Source organism: Cervus canadensis, chromosome 1 (assembly GCF_019320065.1).
Source record: "Cervus canadensis isolate Bull #8, Minnesota chromosome 1, ASM1932006v1, whole genome shotgun sequence".
In the NCBI taxonomy this organism is placed as follows: domain Eukaryota; kingdom Metazoa; phylum Chordata; class Mammalia; order Artiodactyla; family Cervidae; genus Cervus; species Cervus canadensis.
The window spans coordinates 35,467,957-35,489,142 of NC_057386.1; the positions used below are offsets into that span (position 1 = coordinate 35,467,957).

Here is a 21,186-nt window from a genome sequence, read left to right on the forward strand (position 1 = left end):
ACCTTGAGTTCAAAGGGTGAATGCACAGAGAGCGGTGTCCCATGCCCTCCTGACCCTGCAGAGTGGGGAAGCTGGGTCAGAGCGGGCGGTCCAGGGTGGGCATGCCTAGAAACCCACGCTGAGCAGCCGTGCATCCTCCGCCCAGACTGCCCACCTCCTCCTCTCCGGCTCCTGATCCCAGCAGAGACACCTTGAGGCTATAAATAACATGATTGTCTAAAGGCCTATATCCACGGGCTCTGTACCGGCCACACTTTAATCGGGCCTGCTGGCAGCCAGGCTGAGGACTCCAGGCTGGAGTGAGTGGCCTCGTGCTGGGTCAGGCATAGGTTCAGGACTCCCGCGCGGGTTGCTGACAGCTCAATTCCCAGCCCAGCCACAGGCGCTGCCAGCTCTCCAGCTGGGAGCGAAGAAACAGCAGGTGCAGCTCAGCCAGGGTCCTGGAGCCACAGTCAAAGGTGGGCAGAGGCACTGATCCGGTGGAGGTCACCCAGACGGGTATGGACAGGGCAGGTGGGACCTCCTCGCTGCCAGGCAGGGCCTCAGGGGTCCTCTGGGGAGGCACCCCTGCCAGAAATCAGGCGTTGGTTCTCGCTCTCAAGGATCCCTGTGGGTGGAAATCACTCAGCCAGCCCCAAAGGAGGCAGAGGTGCTTGGGGACCAGGCTTGGGCACAGTCTAACATGAAATCCTCCAGCTTCCGTTTTCAAAATAAATTCCAGATCTGACCTGTTCTCCCCACCTTCAATGCCACCACCACGGTCCCAGCCCCTCTGCTCTCCCCTCATGGCTACAGAACCTCCCTTTGGCCTCCCCGCTTCAACACTGACCACCCCCACCACAGTCTGATCTCAACACAGCAGCACCACAGTGGTGCTTTTATGACGTCAATCAAACATCCTGGGGCCTGTGCCCTGGAAACCCCATAGCAGCTCCCATCTCACTCAGTGTTAAGGCCTCAGTCCCTGCAGAAGCCTTCAGTCCCCCCATGCTCTGTTCCTCTCACTGTCACCCTCGTCTCTGCCGCTGGCCCCCCTTGCTCCTGCTTCAGCCACAGCGGCCTTCTTGCAGGTCCTCAAACACAAGCAGGTACATTCCTACCCCAGGGCCTTTGCACAAGCTCTTCCCTCCACCAGGAGCACTGTCCCCCAGACAGCTGCACAACTCAGTCCCTCCTCCAAATCTTTGCTCCAGGGTCACCTGTGCAGTGAGGACCTCTCTGACCACCCTTTCAAAAACTGCAACCTGCCCCCACCTGTTCCTCTCTCCCCACTTTCCTGCCTTATGCCTTTCATAGCACTTATGACCTCAAACATACTGTCATTTATTGCTTTTGTTTGTTTCTTGTTTGTTTCTCTTCACGTGGGCTTGGACTTGATGTTCACTCCCCAGGATCTGCAATCTTGCCTGGCACATAGCAGGGGCGTAATAATTACATGTGGATGAATCAACAAATGAATGAATGGATAAATTAATAAATTCAAGGGGTGGCCAGTGCTCTTTGCTCCTATAGGGTCAGCCCTGAGCCCAGCATGGGTGCAAAGGAGCAGGGTACCTGTGCCAGACTGCTGGACCTGGGCCTGGTCTCTTTCCAGGTACAGCGCAGTCAGCAGGAAGCAGCCGCCGCCCAGGGCGATGACGAAGACGCAGCACAGGAAGCTCTGCTGAAGGCTGAGGAAGCGCTGCAGGTAAGTGTCGGGGCGCCCCGCCCGCAGGGCACTGGAGATCTGCAGAGGAGAGAGGCTGGGTCTGCTGGGCCCACCAGGAAGCCGTTAGGCCTCCAAGTGCAGCCCTTCCCTGGAGCCCCACCACCCACCCGGCCTTACAAGTCCCGTGAGGTAGGGGCTGCCGGCATCTCCCAGGATGTGGCCCACTGTGATCTGAAGCGCCTCAGCTGTCCCCCGGCACCTGGGCACCACCACCGACTGCAAAACACAGAAAAACCAGGGGAGGTCCCTGAGCAAGGACAGGGAGTAGGTGGCCCCTCAGACCCTCTCCTGTCCCCCCGCTGCCAAAGACCTGCCTGGTAGGGGGACAGGCTGGCTGAGAGAGTAGGGTGGTAGGGGGTCCATGACCCTAATGCCTGAAGCCCCACCACCGAGACATTAGCCTCTGAGAGTCTCAGGAAGGCTCCCCAGTCCCCCAGGATGGAGCTGCCAGGCCCCTAATGAGGGCCACCTCTCGTAAGAGTTTGCTCTTGAACCAGGGGGCCCAGGCATGGCTGTGTCAACAGTGAGGGGGTGGGCATGTCCCAGCTCAGGGACACGGAAGGCAGCAGTGTGGGCTGTGGAGTGAAGACAGGGTGCAAGGCCAGGTGCCTACATACGTGGGCACCCAGGTGGGGTGGGGCGGAGGGCTCAGTCTCTCTCTCAGGAAGCCCGTCTGGGCAAAGACCAAAGGCAGCCTTGCTGAAAAGGCCCACCTGGAAGGGTGTGGAGAGGTTAAATATATGAATTCTGGAGTCAAACTGTCTGGTCCCAATCCCATACCCCCCACTCACTAGTCTGGTCCCAATCCCATACACCCCACCCACGAGCGAAGGGCAAGTCACTTCGCCTTCACGTGCCTTAGCCTCCTCATCCCTATATGGGGATAATAATGGTACCTACATAAAGGGTTACTTTCATGATCATTCCTCATCCGGTACCTGAGGACATTAGGCTGAAATAAATTGAACCTGCTGTGCCTCCTGCTTGGCGAGCCTTCCCTCTCTGGTCCAACTGGAGCATCCCCATTCATCCTTCAGGACTGACCTTCAAGAAGGTCACCTCCTCTCGAAGCCTTCCCAGAGATCAGGTGCCTGCATTGAGCTCCCACAGCCCCACAGCCCGTGTGCACCCCTAACTGAAGGCACGTACCCCTCAGCTGGAAGGGTTCACTGCCCTCCTCCCCTTACCCTTACATGGTCTGGCAGCAAAGCTCCTGCCTAATTTCTCTTGGGGTCCCTGGGGGTTCAGCAAGGCACAGGCACGGAGGGGACTAGCTGATATCTTGCCAACTAAACAAGTCAAGTAGAATCATCTTAGAGACTGACCCCAGGAGAAACTCTGCTAGAACCCAGGGCTGCAGCAAGAGGACAGGAGGGAGGCAGGGAGGGAGACAGGAGGTTCAACTAGAAGCCACAAGGTCACACGGTCCCAACAGGACATCCACGGGGGAGCTTCCCACACCAACGCCTATTCCCAAGGCCTAGTTGGCCATAATCTGAGCCCATCAGAGAATAATAATATAATAATAATTATTATAATAATTACTAACATTCATTAAGTGCTTCCTGTATACATTTTACATATCTCATATATGTATTTTTTAATATATCCACTCAAGCAACCCATGAGGGAGACACGATTCCTATCCACTATTACAGATGATGAAACCCTCCACAGAGAGGGTGAGTAACTTGCCCAGGGTCACCCAGCCAGGAAACAGTGGGGCTAAGATTTGATCCCAGGCCTTCGTCTCCAGGGTCTGATGCTTGACCATCCTGCTATTACAAGCAAAAAGGAGCCTTTCCAGAAACATTGACATGTTTGTTACAGAACGTTTGGAAAACAGTGAGAAGAACCAAGAGGGCAAGCTCACCTCAAGCCCTGCAAATGGGGAACTTGCAAGGAGGGCAGAGAAGGGGACTCCAGACAGGGGATAGTGTGAGCCAAGGTGTGAAGGCCGGAGCTGCAGGACTGGAGAGGGGCTTGCGGGTGGGCAGGACAAAGCGACAGGAGTCACTCTTGAGGGTGACCAGCTGGTCCTGGAGTCACTGGCACTGAGCCAGTCTGTCCAGGTGGTGAGAGAAGCTGGGCCTCCCGCCCATCACCAGGACCTGCCAACAGGCCTGAGGAGGAACTGACCACAGCTTTGCGCCTTCCCCAAGTGCTTCCTCCTCATCCCATAATTATGTGATTACTCACTGGTGGTTCTGGGCAGAGGGCAGGGCCTCCTAGAGACAGCAGTCCCCTACCTTTTTGGCACCAGGGACCTGTTTCATGGAAGACAATTTTTCCACGAATGGGGTGGGGGATGGTTTCGGGATGATTCAAGCACATTATATTCGCTGTGCACTTTATTTCTATTTTATTACATCAGCTCCACCTCAGATCATCAGGCATTAGATTCCAGAAGTTGGGGACCCCAGTCCTAGAACATGGGCTCTGAATGTCCAAAAAAGTCCATGCAGGGGCCAGGGCTGCTTGGAGAGAGAAAGTTCCCTTCCTCCCCTCCCAGGAACTCCAACCTGCAGGACCCAGATCGGCTCCTGCTGCCAGTGGCAGGGATGTAGGTCTCCCCCTACCTGTTCTGGGTCCCCAGGGTCTCCATGTAGCCAGGGGCCAAGGTTGGGCCTCGCCAGCAGCTGGAGAGCCGGGCAGGTAATTTTAGAAGCTTAGAGGCTTTTGGGTTCCCAAAACTCCAGGCTCACTCTATTCGGAGACAAAAACACCTCTGTTTTTGACTCGCCCTTCTTAGAAGAGCTGTTCCCTTTATAGCCCAGGGCATAACCAGCGCCAATCAAGGGCCCGCACAAAGTCGGAGTGGCAGTCACCAGGTGCAAACTTCCTGGCAGCCTGCCTCACGTGCCCCACTCAGCCCTCACACCCAGACACCCCTGGGAGGGTGAGACAGACAAGTGAGCAGACGGCTACCTAGGGGCAGAAGGCAGAGCAGGAAGCATGGAGATGCACGGATGAAGGGAGAAGTGGAGGGTGATGATCCCCAGGGAAGGGGGATCTGCTGAAGAGGTGGGAGGTGATCCCGGTGGCAGGATTCCAGCAACCCAGAATACAGACCTGGGAGAGGCAGCGAGTCCCCCTTCTGCCCGACTCCCCACAGCTGGGGATGGGTAAACTAGAGGCGGGCCCAGAGAGACAGGAGGGTGGGAAGGGAGCTGGAGACCCCATCAGTGGGTTGAGAGAGATGGTGAGCTCATTTGGGGATACACAGTCTCCAGTCTTGCAGGGAGCAAGGCCATTCAAGTCCCAGCCGGACTAGTGGGGAGGGCGCAGACAAGAGTCTGAAGTGGGTCTTGGCTGTGATAAGCCAAGATCCTTTTTATTAACCGAGCTACCAGGAGGCAGGGGTTTCCCAGGATGCAAGGAGTGAGCTGCCCATCAGAGGGGTATGTAAACAAGGGGGTGGACAGCACTGGTCAGAATTTTGCAGAGGGTTCATGAGCTGGAAAGCTGGCTGCACTAGAATAGCGTCCTCCAGTGCATTCTGAGGAGCAGCTCCACCAGGATCACGCAGGACAATTCAAGAGCAATGCAGATCCCTGGGCCCCAACACAGACATGACTGAATCAGACTCTGAGGACAGAGGGCCAGGAAAGTGAATTTATAATGAAAGTGAAGTGAAAGTGTTAGTCACTCAGTCATATCCAACTCTTTGTGACCCCATGGACTATAGCCCACCAGCCTCCTCTGTCCATGGAATTCTTCAGGCAAGACTACTGGAGTGGGTAGCCACTTTCTTCTCCAGGGAATCTTCCTGACCCAGGAAATGAAATTTGTAATAAGCTCCCCTAAACCTGATTCTTATGCTCAGTGAATTTAAGAACCACTGAAGAGTCCCTGAAGTCTCTTCCCCGGAGAGAATCTGGATTCTCCTCCCTGCAGATAAGCAGATCAAAGAGAGCCGTGTCCCTGACGCAGGACCGCCGTGGGGCCCATGGAGCCCACAGCGACCCCTCAGGGATTCAGGCTTAGCTCTCTTAGCCCTTGTAGCCTGGGTGTAACTGGTAGGTACTGCCTTTCTGTTAAACACCTACAGCACATTTGCGCACACCAAGGCCAGCCAGAGAGAGGGGCAGAGCTGGGAGTGGAAGCAGGTGGACCATTCCAGAATCCTGGCTCCTGGGCTCCGCTGACCTCTCGCCTTCTGGGCCTCAGAAGAACGGGTAGCCAGCAAGGACCTCCCTGTACTTCATGCCACACCAGCGTCCCCACACTTCCTGCCCCAGCCCCACTCTAACCCCTGCCAGCCTCTCTCCACCCATCTCCCCTCCAGCCTCATCTCTGGAAAAGCAGCACTCGCTACCTATGCCCCCCCAACTCCAGGGACCTTCCTCTCTTCCCCTCTGTCCCCTGTGCAGCTTCTCACAGGCACCGTCTACTCGCTAGTCTGCACTCTGGCCTCGTCACCTCTCATCCTTCCCCCCCCTCCGCTCCCCGTCTGCCCCTCCACTCCACAGCTCAGGTCCCGCAGCGGTCCCCTCACCGGCATTTGGCTTGAGACCCCTCCCTTCTGGAGCCCCTCCCCACCTCTGCCTGGAGACTGAGCTCCAAGAGGTGGTCCAGCTCCAGCCAACGAAGTGTCACAAAGCTGTCCCTCCCGTGAGGCTTTCAGAAGGTGGGGAGGCAGGGGAAGGGGGGCTAGCAGCCTCCCTGGGTTGACAGGCCCCACTGAGCTTTGGGGGCTGGATGCCTCTAAGCCAGGGGAGGAGCAGGAGGAGCACCAGGTGGGCTGGGTCCAGTCTGGCCCCCTGGGTGGTACCCGCCCGCTCCCCAGCACTGCCAGATGGGTCAGACTATGGTTGACTGGCCCCCTCCCCGACCCCTGCCCCCAACCCACACGTGGCACTACAAAGAGGCCGGCTCTGCCAGGTTAATCATTCCTGCAACGGAGACCACGGGCGGGCGCAGTCTTCACATATCTGCGGGGCTGTCATGTGGAGCAGGAACAGGGCTGGGGGGGAGGCGGAAGAAGCTGTGGGCGGGGGCAGGTTTCAGCGGACAAGCTGTGTTGGGGGTGGGGGCAGGTCATCACCCTGTGCCTACAAGTGGGCAGCCATACCCGGGGCAAGCTTTGCCAGCGCAATCCCATACACTGAGGGCTTTCCCTCAGGCCATCTTGCTCATCCCGCCAGGCCAGTTATGATTGCCCCTTTTTATAGGCAAGGAAACTGAGGCCCAAGGCCGTTCAGCAGGTCTGTGGCTGAGTCTGGGCTGGAGCCCAAGTCTCTTGTCTGGAGGGAGGAAAAGAGCCGGCAGCCTTGCAGCTGATACACTCACCCGGGAGTCACAGACGGGATAGCGTTGTCGACACCCGCTAGCCTGGGTCAAAGGAAGGGCCAGAGCATCTAAACAGAGAGTGAGCCTCCTGTCCACAGCAGTATTCAAGCAGGTTTTGTTGGCTAATTACATGACTACACTTCCCCACAGCCCTTTCAAACTCAGATTCCAGGATGCCAGGATTTCTTTAGGAGATGGAAGTTGAGAAAGTACGAACTGCTGATTTATTACCAGAACCCCAGCCAGCATTCCCTGCCCTGGGCAGAGGGCACAAGCTTCACAGGGATCATCTTGTTTCACCCTCACCATAATCCAGGAGGTCTTTTCATCCCCATTTTCCATACAGGGAAACTGAGGCTCCGTGACACAAAGTGACTTGCCTAGGGCACGCAGAGCTGGGAAGTGGCAGAAGCAGGGCTGACACCCAGGTTCGTGCGTCTGCACTGGACCAGCGTCAGGACGGCTCTGCTTCCCTCGGGCCCACCGCTGGGCCGTGCTGGGCTGCCAGGAGGCAGGACAAGGGCTTCGGGGTGTCGCTAGGGTGGGGACCCTGTGTAATCCACAAGGACACAGCCCTTCAGTGTTTAACAGCTTCACTGTGGTCTCCTAGAAGGAAGCCGGGAGGCTGGATGGAGAGTGAGGCTCGGGGGGGGCGGGGGGGGGGGCAGTGCTAGACTCTGGACCCAGCATCACCTGGTCAGGACAGCATCAGGACTCACTGGAGTCCGAGCCTTGCAGCCCATGATATGGGAGCTGGGGTGGCCTGGACCCACCTGGGCTGGGTACCCCCGAAGTCCAGCATCCCTGACTGCATACCCAGTGTAGAGGCCAAGGAGACCACTTGCTGAGAAGGATGGCAGTCAAGAAACAGGGGCAAAGAAAGAGGCCTGGAGTCAGAAAGCCCGGGTCCCAGCCCTGGCTCAGTGCCTCTACGGGCTGTGTGACCCTGGTCCAGGCCCCTGGCCTCTCTGAGCCTCCATGTGCTTACCCACAACACAGGAGTGATGGTCAGAGGATATGTTTGAGAGTGCCAGGGAGGCCCCCGGTCCAAGGCAACTGCTTGCTGACCTCGGTCCCTGACCCCATGGTCTCGGAAGCCCCATCTGACCTCTGGGCCACTCAACAACAGAAGTCCGGCCCTGAGCAGGGCAGACGCCAGCTGCCCCCGTTCAACACCCCAGGCCCAGCCCTCTGCCCTGACCCCCATACCTACCAGCAGGATGTCAGCAACCACCGCCCAGTTGCAGGACAGGAGAAGCTCCCCAAGGGCCAGGAACACCTGTGGACACAGGGGGTCAGGATGAGGCTCCCTGGATTTCAATCACCAGCCCCTCCCCATGGTGTCTTCCCACCCGGGCAGAGGGAGACTAGTCTGCACACAGGAAGCCCCATCAAGACTTCCTGGGGTGGGTGAGGTCTCAACTGTTATCCCAGTGGCAGCAGCCTCCAGAGTGGGTGGTAGGAATGGTTTAGTCGCTAAGACATGTCAGACTCCTGCAACCCCACGGACTGTAGCCCACCAGGCTCCTCTGTTCATAGGATTTTCCAGGCAAGAATACTAGAGTGGGTTGCCATTTCCTTCTGCAGGGGATCTTCCTGACCCAGGGATCAAACCTGCATCTCCTGCATTGACAGGTGGATTCTTTATCACTGAGCCACCAGAGAAGCTCCCAGAGTGGGTAGACATCTCCATCTGGGCAGATGGCCAGCCATGACCCAGAGAGAAGTCAGGGCCCAGGCCTGGGAAGAGCACGTCCTTGAGGTCACCCAGGGTAGTAGCCAGGACTCCCAGGCCACTTTATATATTTTTATATATATATATATTTATATTTATTTATTTTTATTTGACTACACTGGGTCTTAGCTGCAGCACGTGGGATCTTTAGTTGTGGCATGCAAACTCTTAGTTGCAGCATGTGGGATCTAGTTCCCTGACCAGGGATCAAACCCAGATCCCTGTATTGGGAGCACAGAGTCTTAGCCACTGGACCACCAGAAAGTCCCTCCCAGGCCAGTTTTAAAGGTGGGGAAACAGAGAAAGGTCCAGAGATTGCTCTGGCCTTGCCTACCCCTCCCACTTTGTTCCCCTAAGGCCAGTGTACACTAAGGAGGCACCTACTGCATGCCAGCCAGACCACCCAAACCAGGCACCCCATCCACAGCCCTCCCAGGCCTTCCCCTTCCCAGTTCCCTGGAGCATCACAGGGAGGAGAGCAAGGCTGAGACAGTAAACTGTGCCCGGATTAGGGCTTGTCTGAGGTCGTCAGCTGGCCGAAGACAAAGCCAGACTGAAACACGAGGCTTCCAGCCCCTGTCCAGTGCCCACCCCCGCCCTGGGCACCTATGGGGCTCAGAAAACCTGATGTACCCCTCACCCCTACCGCCCTGTTTGCCTATCCTGCGGGTGACTGGAGGCCACTGTGGGCCTGTCTCTCCCAGCTCCCTGAACCCCCCACCTCGTGCCAAAGGATTAGGACAATCTTCATTCCACTCACTCAAGAAGAGTTTAACGAGGCAGGAAGGAGGAGGGGAAAGTCTCATTTCTCCTGAGAGCTTATTGCTGGAGAGGAATTAATCATTCCTGGAGTCACGGGGCTCTGCCCAGGGCAGCCCAGGCTCTGGCACCCAAAGGCCTACAAGAACCCAGGACAGAGGAACCGAAGGGTTACTGCATGCCCACTGACGACACGCCGGGCCTGTCCCCTTCTGTCACCCACCCAACTCTCAGCCACCTTGTAAGACACGCACCATGACTCCCGCTTCACAGAAGAGAAGGATCAGGCCCAGGTCACATACCACTTTTTGGTGAGCCCCTCACCCAAGTGACAAGATGAGAGATAGGAAGCTGTCAGGGGGCCAGGAGGAGACTCTGAAAGGCCCCAGAAGCCGCAGGGCAGGGCGAGGCTGGCACAAGATGAGTCAGAGGAAAGCTCAGGATGGGGAGGGCTTCCAAGTGGAGGTGGCCCTGAGCAGAGCCCTGAAGGACGGGCAGGATCGGGATGGGTCTAGAAGAGCCCCAAGACCACACCAGGCAGAGAACCCGGTGAGCAGAGGCGGAGGCCAGAAGGCACCTGCCAGGCTGGGTGGGCAGGAGTGTGGCCAGGGCTTCAGGGAGAGGGCAGGACCCACTGGGGAGGGGGCGCAGCAGGGGTCTTCTCCCAGTCTCACCAGGCCTTGGCCCTCCACAAACTGGGGAACTCTTGAGGGCAAGGCGGGCCTCCTCTGGGCCTGGGCTGGGCACCCACAGGGCTAGGAATCAGGAAGTGGCCGGTGGGCGAGCCTTAGGTGGGGCCCAGGCAGGCCGCAGACCCGCATTCCAGCTCGACAGGGTCTGCCAAGCTGGCCTCCTGGGGCCACATGAAAGCGGGGACCGCTCACACCCATCCTCCCCTTGACTCCCACCTCCAGGGACGGCCAGGCCACTGTCCCCCCCCACCCCCCGCTCCAGTTCACAGGCCAGGGTCCTACCCTCCACACCCCCTGCGTCAGCCACTCCGAGCTGCTTTCTCTGCTGGGGCTGCGTTCTGCCCCCTGCCCGCCACCCACACCCACAGGACACGCTGAAATACACCTTTTCCTTCCTCCAGCTGGAGCAGGGTGGATCCTGTCCCAAAATAGAGCCGATCAGAGGGAGGCCGCAGCCACAATGGAGCCTTTCAGGCTGAACAAACCGCGGGAGGAGGCCAGGTTTCCTCAGACACACCTGGAAACCCACCCCAAGCCACCAAACCCTTGTCTCCACATGGCAGCTCTGAGGGGCAAAGCGGGGCCCGGCTAGGGAGAGGCCACCTCCTCATCCCATAATTACAGAGCCTCCTGAGGCGCCGCCTGGGCTCAGGGAGGGTCACTCCTTCAGAGAGGTGTGACCCCCTGACAGTACACAGCTCAGCCCCACCCTGCCACACGTGGCTGCTCCAAGGAGATCACCACCGGCTGGGCCGTGATTTCCCCAGCCCCACACCCCACCAGGTGCCTCCACGGTGCCAAGAGCTTGTGCTTCTAAAGCTGGAAGAGGGACTTCCCTGGTGGTCCAGTGGCTGAGACTCCACACTCTTCGGTTCGATTCCTGGTCAGGGAATTAGACCCCACATGCTGCAACTAAAACCAGTACAGCCAAATAGATTTTTAAAAACGAGAATAAAAAATAATCTAGGAGGGGAACACATGTAAATCCATGGCTGATTCAGGTCAATGTATGATAAAAACCACTAAAATATTGTAATTAGCCTCCAACTAATAAAAATAAATGGAAAAAAAAAAATAACCTAGGAGACAACCTCAGTGGGCACTGTTTGTGTTCCCCACAGGCTGCGTGCAAATCAGGCCTTAGAAGTCAGCAGCTTCCATGACCAACTCAGACTTGGGTTCCACAATTAAAAAACCAAACAAACAAGACGGGCCCTGGTTGGAAGTAAAGTCAGGGTGAAGAATGTAGTCAGTGAACTGGGCATAGCTCTTCCCACACAGGCCCCTCAGCCCCCTGGACGCCCTCTCCTGCACGGCCGCAGGCCCCTTGCACTGACCAGGTCGCCAGATCTGCTGTCTCCCCCATCTGCTCCCCCCACACACATTACTGTCCTCACCCAGGGTGTTTGAGGCAGCCAGGATGCAGGTCCCACATAGAACCTGGCCACCAGCAAGCTGCCCAGGCAACTTTGCTCCTAGATGGCCCCTGTCCCAACCCCCCATCACTCTGGTCAGACACAGACAGGGGAAGGCGGGGAAGCTCCTCCACACCTTGCTGGCCCTCACACCCCTCCAGACACTGATTCCTGTCCATGCTGATCCTAGATGTCCCTCCCTTCTGCCCCCTCCTCCCATCTGCTGTCTGGCCTGGGCCAGTCTCTCCTCCTCACTGGTTTCCCAGGCCCCAGAATCGCCGCCCCCCCCACAACAGCAGCCCCAGAGGGGACTTCCGAAAGGGAAATCTGACTCTGCCCTCATCCCCTTAGGACCGGCACATGCTTTCCCCTACACCCCAACTCCATCCCCTGGGCCACAGGGCCTGGGAATGCCGCTGTGAGCCTGAGAAGCATGGAGCCCCGCAGTCCCTGGCCTTTTCCATCTCAGACTCAAGAGGATTTCCCCCTTGAGTTGGGGCAGTGATGATGAATATTTCTGGCCTGAGTCACCCCCAGCCAGAGAGGCGGGCACACACACACACACACACTCACACAAAACCACACAAGCACACACAGACACAAGCATCCTCAAGACCTCACACACACAAACACACACACACAAGAGCTCCAACACCCACGCACACACACCTAGACCCAAAACCTGAGATGCACATGCAAAACTCACACACCGCAAGGAAACACATAAGCAGGTAACAGGGATGATGTTCCAAGTATAAAAACATGTATGGCAAGAGTACCAACCAAACAGATAGTGGCTGCTTGCTGGGGTGAACCTGTCAGAAAACAGCTGAGCATGTACACACGCCTGCTTGTGGTCTCATGATGTGGACAAGAAGTCACTCACACACAATCACACAGGCACACACGTATGTGTGTGCTAAGTCACTTCAGTTGTGTCTGACTCTTCGCAACCCTATGGACTGTAGCCCATCAGGCTCCTCTGTCCATGGGATTCTCCAGGCAAGAATACTGGAGTGGGTTGCCATGCCCTCCTCCAGATCTTCCCGGTCCAGGGATCGAACTTGTATCTCTAAATGTCCCCTGCATTGCCAGGCAGGTTCTCTACCACTAACACCATCTGGGAAGACCACATACACATACACACAAATATCCTCTTGTTTTTGCACTCAGGTACCTATATACACATGGACATGCACACACTCATACTTTCATACACATCATCACCCCTCCTTGTGTACACCCGCAGGCACACGTAGGCAAGGACAGGGAGCAGGAGGGAAGCTGGAACACCTACTCCAGAGAAGACTCAGTCCCTGTGGGGTAGAAAGGACAGTGTCTCCACTTTGGTCCATCTCGCTCTTCCAACTGGGTAGTCACAGACCTCTGAACTGCAAAGAATGGGTTCTAGGCACCCCAGGAAAGGGGAAAGCAAAGGTCTCCCAAAGGCTCATGGAGACTCGGGGAGAGCTAAGGCCGATCTTCCCCTTGCATGGGTCAACTCTTCACCCAGTGTGGCTGAGCCAGTCAGGATGCAGGTCCCCAGCACAGACTGGCCGTCAGCAAGCTGCTGGGCTGGCTGGCACACTTCGCCCCTGGGCCTGCCAGCCTGTAACCGCAGGGTATCATCCGGCTCCCAGGGGCCAGCAGCCCGGGAGGCAGGCAGGTGGGGAGTGGGCTCCAGTCCCCCTGGAGAACTCCGCTGACACGGCGGGCTCTGCTGCCCATCCAAGAGACACCTGCTAGCTTCCCGCAGGGACTGGGTCCTCAGAAGAAGGGTAGGTGGGCCTCTCTGAGCTCCTCTGAAGTAGCCCCTGGCAAGTCTCAGTTACTCCAGCCCAAGATGCAAGAGAAAATTATCCAAGAAGCCCCCAAGGGCCAAGTGGTAGGAGAGCCCTCCAACCTGGGGTATCTGCACAGCCCACCAGTCTCTGTCGTGTACACTGAGGAGGCGCCTCCTGCATGCCAGCCAGGCACTCCATCCACAGCCCCTCCCAGGCTTTCCCCATCCCAGACCCCTGGAGCATCACAGAGAGGTGAGCAAAGCTGAGTCAGTAAACTGTGCTCGGTTCTCAGCCAGGGGTGACAGCAGATCCCATAATCAACCCTGGAACCCTCAGCTGACCCTGACCACAGCTACAAGGGGGACACACATCCTGGCCGCTCCCTGCCGAGCACCACACAAGGTTCCCTTGTTGGCACCAGACTGGGCAGATGTAGGGCCTTCATCCTTGGTCCTTGCTCAGGAATCTCCAAGGTGGAGGAAGGCGGCATCCCCTCCCGGATGTGAAGGCCTCAGTGACCACCAGGCTGACTCTGCTTTGTTGTGGTAGCTGCATCTCTTCTTGGGCCACTAGAGAACTCAGACTTACAACCCAGTTTGCACTGGAAGGAGCCTAAAGGTCATCTGGAGCAACTCCTGGGTAAAAACGTGCTCAGTCGCTCAGTTGTGTCCGACTCTTTGCCATCCCACAGGCTGTAGCCTGCCAGGCTCCTCTGTCCATGGAATTTTTCAGGCAAGAATACTGGAGTGGGTTGCCATTTCCCACTCTAAGGGATCTCCCCAACCCAGGGATTGAACCTGCGTCTCCAGTGTCTCCTGCATTGGCAGGCAGATTCTTTACCACTCTGCCACCTGGAAAGCCCCCATATTACATTTGATCTTAGCTAAAAGGCTGAGAAGTCTTTTGTAAAAATGGAAGGTTGCAATTGCATCATAGACTGCCCATCCCCCAGAAGTAAAAAAATAAATAATGCCAGGGGGAAAAAAAATGTTTTTCACCAAAGAAAAGAACAAAGCCTAATGAGATAAGCATTAAATATTGGCAACCAAGGCAAAAAAAACCAGATGATTCTAGGACAGACAATATAGCCCTTCCTAGCTCTCTCTCCCCTAAAGCTATTCTCCAAAACCCCCATATCTGGAGGGAAATAAACTGAGCAGGGGTCCTTTGTTTTCACTCTTAACTGAGACCCAGTGGCAAAAGCTGCTGGGGAGAAATGGGTGGAAGTGGAGAAAGTGAGTGAATGACACAAGTTACTGACTTCACGTGAGGCCTAAAAACAGCTCCGATCCCAGAAGAGGGGATATACCCAGTCATTAAGTAGAATGAACCCTGTGATAGAGCATTTACCTAAATCCCAGAAGAAAGAGCAGCGTCCAGGTGTTCTAACAAAGCCACTCCCACCTTACCTGAGCCCTGCAATTCCCTCCAGTGACAGAAAACCTAACACTCAACTCTCAAGCTACAGCCCCTTTGGGGAAGAGAAGAGTCACAGAGAAGGCAGGAAGAGGGTCGAAGAAAACAAAGTCACCCACACTACATCACAGCAATCTGACATCAGAGCAGAGCTGCCCACACCCAGGCTGGGGAAAGCACGCAGCATGTGAACTATGCAAACATACAGAAAAAGAGAAAGAGAGAGGGAAGGAGGAAGGAAAGTGGGGAGGAAAGAAGGGAGGAAGGCAGAGAAGGAGGGAGGGAGGAAAGAGAAAACAGGAAAAATAAAGAAAAAGGGAAGAGAGGACGAGAGGCAAAAGGAAGGGGAAAAGAAAGGAGGGAAGGAAAGAAAGGAGGAGGGAAGAAGGAAGGAGAGAGAGAAACAGAGGAAACAGGTGGAGGAGGGAGAAGAAAGAGAGGAAGAAAAAAGAACCTAACCTAGAAGACAAAGGACAGGAAAAGAAGCAGGAGGAAATCTCTAATAATTGTTCCACACTAGTTGTGTGCTCAGTCGCTTCAGCCGTGTCCAATTCTGTGACCCCATGGACTGTAGCATGCCAGGCCCCTCTATGGAGTGGGTTGCCAGGCCCTCCTCCAGGGGATCTTCCCAACCCAAGAATCGAACCCGGGTCTCCCTCATTGCAGGTGGATTCTTCACCACTGAGCCACTGGGGAAGCACTTGCAAACTATATTGAATATTAATTCAATAAAGAAAGAGCTCAAAGGACTTCCCTGGTGGTCCAGTGGCTAAGACTCTGCGCTCCCAATGCAGAGGGCCCAGGTTTTCATCCCTCCTCAGGGAACTAGACCCTACATGCCACAGCTAAAGATCTTGCATGCTGCAATGAAGACAGAAGATCCCACATGCTGCAACTAAGATCTGGTGCAGCCAAATTAATAAATAAATATATATTTTTTAAAAAGGAAAAAAAGCTGGTCAGGATTCATCAATAAGTCCAAAATTTTCAAATTAATTTGAAGTTAAACAATTCCTTTGATTTCAATTCAATTTCTTCAGGTAAGTTCATACAAACGAATGAAACATTACATGATTCTATTTATACAAAATATCCAGAATAGGAAAATCTATAAAGACAGAAAGTAGATTAGCAGTTACATAGAGCTGGAATAGACAGTGGCTGGGTGAAATGGTGAATGATTTATATGACTATAGAGTTTCTTTTTTTAACAGAAAGTCCAAGAAATGCATCTACTCTGTTGTCCCTTAGGAAGTTTCTTTCTGAGATGATGAAATGTTCTACAATTGATGTGATGATGATTGCAAAACTCTGCAAATATATTGCTGCTGCTGCTACTGCTAAGTCGCTTCAGTCGTGTCCAACCCTGTGCGACCCCAGAGATGGCAGCCCACCAGGCTCCCCCGTCCCTGGGATTCTCCAGGCAAGAACACTGGAGTGGGTTGCCATTTCCTTCTCCAATGCATGAAAGTGAAAAGTGAAAGTGAAGTTGCTCAGTCGTGTTCAACTCTTAGCGACCCCGTGGACTGCAGCCTACCAGGCACCTCCGTCCATGGGATTTTCCAGGCAAGAGTAGTGGAGTGGGTTGCCGTTGCCTTCTCCTGCAAATATACTAAAAACCATTAAATTTTGCACTTTAAATGAGTGAATTGCATGGCACATGAATTTCATCTCAATAAATCTGTTTTTAAAATTACCATATAGGGACTTCCCCAGTGGTCCAGCAGTTAAAGACTCCTCACTTTCAATGTGGGAGCCAAGGGTTCAATCCCTGGTTGGGGAACTAAGATCCCATGTATCCCAAGGCACAGTAAAAGAATTTTTTAAAAAGAAACAAAAAAAATTTCCATATAACCCCAGTTTAATAAAGGTATTTCTAAAAACATAAACCTATGTTTATACACTGAGAGACACATATAGAAGGATGGTCACATAAAAGTGGAAACAAACAGGCCAAGATGTTAAGACTAGCTGACTCTGGAGGATGAGAAAATGGAAAGTTGTTATTTTCTTCTTCAGGCTTTTCTGGTTTTGCTTTTTTTTTTTTTTTTAATTTTCCCCCAAATAAAAATAGAAAGGTCACTGATAGAGTGTGCTGGATTGAACTGCTGGTCTGAACGTCTGAGTTTACTGTGGTAGCATGTGGCTGCCACATCCCTGACGTGTCAAGGGCCCCAGAGTATCACCCTCAGTCCCCTCTCCTCTTCTCTATTCAAGCTCAGGCCCATGCTGATTTCATTCAGCCGCATGGCTTTAAATAACCAGCCTAGACCTCTCTCCTGAACTCCAGACTCATATGTTTCCAACTGCCCCTTAACATCTGCAGGTGAATGTCCCAAAAGGCACCTCAAATTCAAAATGTCTAAAATTGAACTCCCAATCCCACTCTTTTCAAAAGCAAAAAGCAAAAAAACAACTCAGCACCTCCATCTCAGTAAATGGCAACTCTGTGTTTCCAACAGCTCAGGCCAAAAACCCTGGAATCATCCTTTCTCTCATCCTTTTCTCTCACACCCCACACCCAACCCATCAGGAAATCCTGTTGATTCTACTTCCACAACACACCCAGAATCTGACCACTTCTTCACACTTCCTCCATAACCAGTCCAATTCAAACCATAGGCATCTCTTGCCTGTATTATTGTAAAGTCTGCTAATGGGTTTTCCTATCTCTTATCTTTATCTATTTCATTTTGTTATCATCACAGCAGCCAGGAAGACCTTGTTAAGCCACATGCTAGGCAGTTACAAGTGAAAATCAAAGTGTTAGTTGCTCAGTCATGTCCTGCTCCTTGCGACCCCATGGACTTTCGCTTACCAGGCTTCTCTGTCCGTGGAATTCTCCAGGCAAGAACACTGGGGTTGGTTGCCATTTCCTTTTCCAGGGGATATTCCCAACCCAGGGATCGAACCAGATTCTTTACTGTCTCAGCCACCAGGGAAGCCCAGGTAGTTACAAAAAGTCCCCAGTTGGGACTTCCCTGGTGGTCCAGTGCTTAGGACTCCATGCTTCCACTGCAGGGGGCATGAGTTCAATCCCTGGTCAAAAAACTCAGATCCTACATGCCATAAATAAGTTAAAAAAGTTAACAAAACAGTTCCCAATTAATCATGCTTCTTGGTATTCACATCCTTGTACAGTCCTCTCCCAAGGGGAAAACTAGGCCCGCTTTACCCTTTGCTTCAACCGATGCAGTAAGGCAGCAGTGATGCAATGCTCTTCCTGGCGGAGGCCTTAAGAGACTTCACAGCTTCCACGTCTGCTTTCTGAGAATGTGGCCCTGACACCACAATGGAAGCAACGGGTTTGGGCCAGTGGAGGATGGGAGACCACATGGAGGAGAACGGAGGAGCCCCAGCCAACCACCAGACACGAATGAGATCAGCTTGGAGGTTCAACCCAGTCTCCCAGTTAAAGGCAGCTATGGAGTGAGCTATGGGCTGATTTCATGTGAAACCAGCCATGAAACCATCCAGCCAACTCACAGAATCATAAGAATAAATTGTTAACTTAAGCCACTAAGTGTTATGGCGATTTGTTACTCACCAAGAGCTAACTGATACAAACCATCAGTCAGAGCATCACCTCTGAGCTAGAAACCCTCTAATGGCTTCCCATTTCACTTAAATTGGAAGCCAAAGTCATTCGATGTACAGGGTTCCATACAATCAGCACCTCCCCCTCCACCCCTACCATTCCCTCTGACCTCATCTCCTCTGCTCTACCCTGGCTGGACCCATTCCAACCGCATTTCCTAGAAGACACCTGTATGCTTCCCCCCTCCCCCCAGGGCCATTGCACTTGCTGTTCCCTCTGCATGGAGGGCTCTCCCCACCTCTACCCCCGAATCCACATGGCTCCTTCCCTCACTGGCTTCAGGTGCCCACTGAAGCATCACCTTCTCAGTGAGGCCTCCCCGACCTCCTGGCACAGCCCAGACCCTCTTCTTGTCCACTCTCCATACTCTGTTCTTTTCCACAGAACTCAGCCCCATCTAGCTCACCATTTATTTCACATCTTTTTTTTTTTTTTTTTTTTTTGGCTGCATGCACAGCATGTGAGATCTTAGTTCCCCAACCAGGGATTGACCTCATGCCCCCTGCATTGGAAACATGGAGTCTTAACCACTGAACCACCAGGGAATCCCCTATCTTACATCTATTTTGGTGCATACATATTTTTGCCTGTTTTGTTCAATGATGCACCCTCAGAGCCTAGAACAGTGCCTGACACACAAGATATGCTTGGGAAATACTGGATAAGTGAGTGAGCATCATTTCCGCTCATCCTGGCTGGGACCTGTCTTGCAGCCACCTCACCATGTCCCCAACTCTGCACCCTCTGCCCGTGAAGCCCAGCAGGGTATGAAGGTAAAGACCCCTCACTCCCAGGGTTCTCACCTGTGAGATGAGAAGAGCAGCACAGAACCAGAGACAACTTGGGCAGGGACGGGTTACACTTGTGGGGCTTCAAGGCTGCATGTGCCCAGATCTACCTCACCATAATGCCGGATAGCAACAGGACCCAGGGCTCAGTGAAGGATGAGCCTTTGGGCCACAGAGCAGACTATTTTCCCAAAACAGCCACTGCAATATTTCCACATGCTCTTTCAGATCATTACTAGTCTCCACCAAAAAGAGTAAATCCATTCTCTCTCCCTTTGTATCTGAGCAAGAAGTTGTGGCTCCAATGAAGAACAGAATGCAGTGAAAGTGACGCTCTGTAACTTTCAAGGGTATGTCATCAAAGACTATACAGCTTCACCTGGCTCTCTCAAAACTCTAGTCCTTGGAAGCCAGCCACCATGTTGTAAGCAAGACCCAGCCACATGGGGAGGTCATGGGCAGCTGCTCTAGCCAGTAGCTCCCGCTAAGGCCTAAGCCAACACCCAGCATCAACCATCAGCCCTCAACCTTTGACACCTAGCTCCCACCCCCAATCTGCCCAGTTAACCCCAAGTGGAAAACAGATATGTTTCCCTCACCTCCAACTTGTCCAAACTGCAAATTCATGAGCAAAACAAGTGTTCTTGTTTTTTTAAACCACTAAATTCCATTATATATCTATAGTAACTAAAACTGGCCCCAAAGTTCATTTAGCTCTTCAGTTAAACCAAGGAGAAAGTACTAGCACTCCCATTTTATAGCTGAGAAAACTGAGGCTCTCAGCAAGGTCAAGATCTTGCCCTAACTCACACAGCTAGGCAGCGAAAAAACAGGAAGAAGTTCAGGTCTTTCAGATGCCTCAATGCATGCTTGTTGCCATCTTGCAAGTCCAGCTCCTCCCTCTGGACCACAAAGCCCACCTAAGGGGGTACTGCCAGTGTTCAACCATCTCCTCCAGCTACCAGGCCAGCAATGATGGAGTTCCTACCTTGAGCTCAGTCCCTACACTGAACACAAACCGCTTCTCCTCTGAAGGGCAGCGACTGGGAAGAAGGCCAAGGAAGAGGGTGTGAGCCAAGACCTGCTGTGTGCGTCTGGATCCCAATTAACAGCCGAGAAGTCAAGTTTCCCTGCCAAGGGGACTGGAAGGAGGGAAAAGAAGGAACCCTCAGCTCCTGCAGGTGGGCCCCAGGGCACAGGCTCCCCCACAGAAAGCCCCAGACCAGACTTTAGATGCTCAGGAAACCTCATCACCATGAAACATACAGCACGACTTGGCCCTATTTCAGCAACCTGGGGATGGGCACGCTCACGATGCTTCCCCAAACCCTTCCTTCCAATGCAATGCAGCCACAAAAGCAGTGGGAGAAAAGCTATATGCAGCTGCAGACACATGTGGACACACATCCCACACAAGTATCTGCTTGCCTGGATACACATGAATGTGCACACTCACACACAGACATGTATGCAAAACAGCACCCACAGACACACTCATACACACTGTTCATATATTACATGTACATACAACATACATAGAGCATGACTGTATGGGTACACAGAAATGGACACACACAAAGTACAAATATCTGCATGCATATTCACAGACCTGCATATAGTCACACTTAGACACATGCACACACTAGCACACTTGCCCACATTTCTGTGGGCCTTCCCAGGCAGCCCCATCAATTTCCCCTGGAGCCTATCAATTTCCGCAGGACTGGCAGAGAAAGTACAGGAAGAACTGTGGTTCCTTCAGTCTGAGAAGGTGAAGGATGGATGGGGGTGGTGGATGGATGGATGGATAGATTAATAGGTGGATGGATGGGTGGATGGGAGACACTCAAGTGACTTCCTATTTTGAAGCTAATTTGAACAGAAGCCAATTCCTCAGCCCTCTTTGGCCACCCTTTCTGATACTGACCCGCATAGGTCTCCAAAACCTACTGACAGTCCTTCACAGTGAACTGCAGCCAGTTCCCACCCTCTGAAGTTT

At 53.6% G+C, this 21,186-nt stretch overlaps 1 protein-coding gene across 7 annotated transcripts in view; it reads right to left on the minus strand.

The window, feature by feature from the left end:
• Window positions 1-222: 222 nt before the first annotated feature.
• The window catches only part of SPNS3 (sphingolipid transporter 3 (putative)), a 64,051-nt gene continuing 43,087 nt past the window's right edge, over window positions 223-21,186 (minus strand). For 6 of the 7 annotated variants that reach the window (XM_043477590.1, XM_043477600.1, XM_043477574.1 and 3 more), the window contains 4 exons: window positions 8,214-8,279; window positions 1,826-1,924; window positions 1,555-1,726; window positions 223-607 (listed from right to left, as the gene is read on the minus strand). In XM_043477590.1, coding sequence (XP_043333525.1) covers window positions 543-607; window positions 1,555-1,726; window positions 1,826-1,924; window positions 8,214-8,279 — 402 coding nt within the window. In that variant the 3' untranslated portion in view covers window positions 223-542. The other variant, XM_043477564.1, reaches the window with a different exon arrangement.